General features: G+C 37.7%; 1 protein-coding gene across 1 annotated transcript; it reads right to left on the bottom strand.

Moving 5' to 3' along the window:
• Nucleotides 1-609: 609 nt before the first annotated feature.
• LOC129221766 (suppressor of cytokine signaling 2-like) lies at nucleotides 610-1,479 on the bottom strand. The gene has a single exon (XM_054856195.1). It carries the CDS (start codon nucleotides 1,477-1,479, stop codon nucleotides 610-612), a length of 870 nt encoding a protein of 289 aa, XP_054712170.1.
• Between the last annotated feature and the right edge of the window lie 2,811 nt (nucleotides 1,480-4,290).

Genomic DNA, 4,290 nt, shown 5'->3' with positions numbered 1-4,290 from the left:
AACAGTAGAGTTGGCAAGTATGAATCAAACCTACTACCTCCGGCTTAGAACCTCTACTACAGAGCCCAGGATTTGAATTCCTGGGCCAGTTTTAAGAAACAACTTTTTATTTTCAATACAAAAAAAAAAAAAAAAAATCTTACTTAGTACTTATTTGGGAAGAAATGTTTTTTCATTTGTTCTTTTTTAGGCTTTTGCCCCCCCCCCCTCCCCCCAAAACTTTAACGAACTTTGGCGCCACCTGTATTGTTTGTCTCATGACACTAAAAACAAACTCAAGCATATTTTCTATGAATGGCGATAGAATAATCGATAAAACTGCAGAGGTTTAAAACAGTGGTTGAACTATAGATTATGAAGGAAAGTAAGTTGTAAATGAAAAATTCATTGACTTACAAAAAATGTATAAGTTTGCCGAGGACATAATTATTAACTTTTACACATTTATTTCTTACTGGATTAAACTTGGATAGATTGCAAATTTCCAATTCGATTCCAATACTCACAAATATTTCTCGGTAGAAATGCAATATTTCGAATGTATAGTAGTGATATGAGAACAGAACACAGTTCTGATATTGAAGTTGAGGACTAAAAACGCTTAAGATGTCATTGGGAATAAGGATACTCTTTAAGATAGTCTTTTAAGACGGTTGGTAAAACGTTATGTTCTGATTCGTTTATCGTCCTAGACAGGGGCCAGTTTGGATGACGTTCTCTTTGTATCCTAATCAAATTTATGCGACAAATATGCTGAAGACTTTGGACAGTTCTGTATAGAGGCTTGTATATTTGGACTGGAATGTCCCTGGTATTCTCCTCGTCTAGATTCAACCAGACGGGAGATACTTCTTTGGAAGCAGTGTTACGTGGCAAGTTCTTGGTCATTTGAACGTAGTGGTCAACAAGATCAGTAACGCTTTCGAAGCGAGGCATTTTGTTGGAAAGTTCTTGACAGGAATCCAGTCTGAATCGTCCGTTGCTGTACTCGATGCGACAGCTCGTGGGCCCCTTTCGAGTTTGCACCGACAAAGCGTATAAGTAACTACTATGTTCTGAGTCCCTAACTAGGAAAGTGCCCGCGTTGCACTTTTTCAGTATGTGAGCAGCGTCCGACCAACTGAGGCTGCCGTAGTAATAGCCGCAAAGTCTCAACTTCAGATCATTGTTGATGAGGCATTTGAGGTCATCTTCGGGCTCGATAACCTGCATGACCTTGGGAGGTTTAGCCTCCTCTTCCTCGTTGATCTCAGGCTTGGATCTTGGGAAGATCTCGGAAGACGCACACCAGACGTCTTTGGGGAAGAAGTTGGTTGCGCAACTGCCAAGCCAGTGGTGTTCGGCCGGCAGTTGGAAGCAGAAGGAGGTCTGCTGCTGCTGAGGTTGCGACTCGTTGCCTGAGCTGGAATGAGACAAAGACGGGCAAGCGGCTACGGGGTTGCTGAAGGTGGAATCCAGTTTCGGATAGCTAGTCAACATGGCGACTTGCAAATGAGATAGATGCTAACTGTTGATGAAAAAATGACAGGAGACAAAAGGATCTCCCAAGATCTCCCAATTCAATGGTCTATCTGAAAGAAAAAAGAAAAGCCATTAACCACTTGTTTATTATGTACACATAGAAATGATAAAATATTTTGCATAATTATTTGACTTTGTGTATGTTTCAAGTCTGCAAGCAAAAGGGGAAAATTAGCTTTTAAATGTAGAACATTCAATTTTCCAGAGATAACGATAGCTAATAGATTGGCAAAAAAAAGTCCCCCTCAACGGCTTAATGTACTTTTACAGCACACGGTTGTCTTACATTTTCCTCCATTTATTTAATATCCAGTTTAGTAACGGTCCTACACAATCATCTTAATGAACAATGAATGTCCAAATGAATAAATTTGTCGTGTTGTATTTATTTCCAAAACGAAAACACTTTATCTAGTCAGCCGTTTGATAAGAATTGCTGCTTTCTCAATCCTTGAACTCTTTTCTATTTATCTCTTGATAATGACAGATATGAACGGGTGACTGGAATAGTGGCAGAAGATTTTTTTTCAAGAAAAATTTTGAAATGAAGTTATCATTGGCAACTACTGAAGTTTGATAAATGATTTCAACAACCACTGATAATTAATTTCTCAGTATGTGGTGAAACTGACGCTGGATTCTAAGAAAAATGAAAAACTCATTGATACAACACTTTTTTTATTTGTGAAAATAAAATAAGAGTCATCCTATGCCCGACGGCAGTCGGCACCCAAACTTTGTAACTTACAATAAAATATGCAATTTTCATTGCATTATGTATTTCTGAAAGATGTTTCTGAGGCGTACATTGCTTTCAATGTATCGATATTAATATGTACGATTCTATTGAATCGTGCTTATAGATCGATCGATTCCATGTCGTACATCGAAAATAAGTTGCATAGGAACGTCCCGAGATATGACATCAAAACTACGCGATAACAACAAAAGCAGTTTTTTCCCCCCTTTTGATAAATATTGATACGGCTTTGGCTTTCCTATTTTTTCCTGTAGCCCATGCTGAAAAACCCTGATCTAAAAGACCATTTAAATACACTGGCGATTCATTGTGATGGACTGCCCCTACGATAAAGCAGCAACTTGTGCATAGCTACCGATTTTTGTCTCCCAAATTCTTAAAAATTCAACTCATCATTATAACTTTCACCTTACATTTCTTTCTCGCCACCCACCGCCAATCGGAACTATTATGCATACATTACAAAACTTAATAAAAATAAAGCAAAGCCAACTGAACAAATCCAAAGCCAACAGCATCTACATCAACAATTCTTTACAAAAAAAAAAAGAAACATACTGCATTCGACAAAATGATAGACCAACAGCCAACATAGATGCAACGTCGAGCAATGTCTGCTCCGTCCTACCTTGACACGTTCTCTGAAAAGCCTTGAAAAGGGCAGATGTACTATCCCGCAGAATTCACACATTTCTATCAGTAGCAAGGAAAGAACATCTCAAGGCAATCTGATATCCAAAAGGAATATTTCGACAAAACCGTGGAACGTTTAATGTGTGTCAGTAGCACGAATACCATGAATAAAAAGTTGGATGTAATGTTGGTGCTTTGTGCTGGCTTTTTTTTTTTCACGGATTCTCATATTTCCAGTTTCTTGGTCCCAACGTGGCTTACAGGTATTTCTCGGAATCACTGTTGAGCGAAACAATGACAAGATTTTTAATTTAGTCACTGAACAATGGTTACTTTGTTTTTTCTTTTGTTGAATAATGGTTTGAACAGCGCTTCTCTCAGCGATAAAGATTTTTAAACAGATTTCATACAATTTAGCACATTAGAGTGTTGAAATGGAAAATATTCCATAAGTTTTTTTTTTGTTTTATTTATTTATTTATTATTATTATTATTATTATTATTTTTTTTTTTTTGAGCAATCACAAATTGCTTATTGCTTTCATTAGACTGTTTTGATGTCCTATGATTTTATTTTCTCCCAGCCTCCCACTGCAGTACCACCGTCGACCGGCCTCACGATGCTACTCCTCTAGCGAAAACCGTCTCTAGGTTACGTCCATATCCTACACACCCACGGATACATACACACACACACATACATACACAACTACACACAAATACATACACATACTAACACACACATACACTCATGCCTGCACACAGACACAAACACACGCCTACACACACACGCGTACCCACACACACATATACACACGACTACATAAACACACACTCATAATTGCGAAAGACATAATTTGAATCCAAGTTGTCAAAATTCAAATTAATTATTATTATTTTTTTTTCTCAATCTTTTTCAAAGGAAATAAGCACTGATCAAGTTGCATTCTACATCTGCAAATATTTGCAAAAAAGGGGTTAGTTCCAGTTCTATGTAGCTTGGAGTTTCATTAAATATAGGAAATCGTTAAATCGAAGTTCTAATGTATTTGATATCAGGAGAAATCTTCAATAATAATTTCACTTTTTTGTTACATCAGCAACAAAGATTTGGTGATGCGGCACCCCTTGCCCCTCCTTATGGCAACCCAGGGTAAAGTCAGGGGCGCTCTGAACTTTAATTTTTGAGAGAATGGAAATTCTCAATTTGCCGAATAGAACTTCAAATTTTGCCAAATGCCGAATCGTCAGACAAAATTTACCGAATAAGGAAATTTTTGGAAGGTCACAGTGACCTCCTAAGGGTGTATTTCTGGGGTGAAATGGCACCTACTTGAAGTACCCCTGATCTAATCAACAAGAGAACCATAGGCAGA

This window comes from Uloborus diversus, chromosome 1 (assembly GCF_026930045.1).
Source record: "Uloborus diversus isolate 005 chromosome 1, Udiv.v.3.1, whole genome shotgun sequence".
Lineage (NCBI taxonomy): Eukaryota > Metazoa > Arthropoda > Arachnida > Araneae > Uloboridae > Uloborus > Uloborus diversus.
This window is presented reverse-complemented; position numbering and strand designations above follow the sequence as displayed.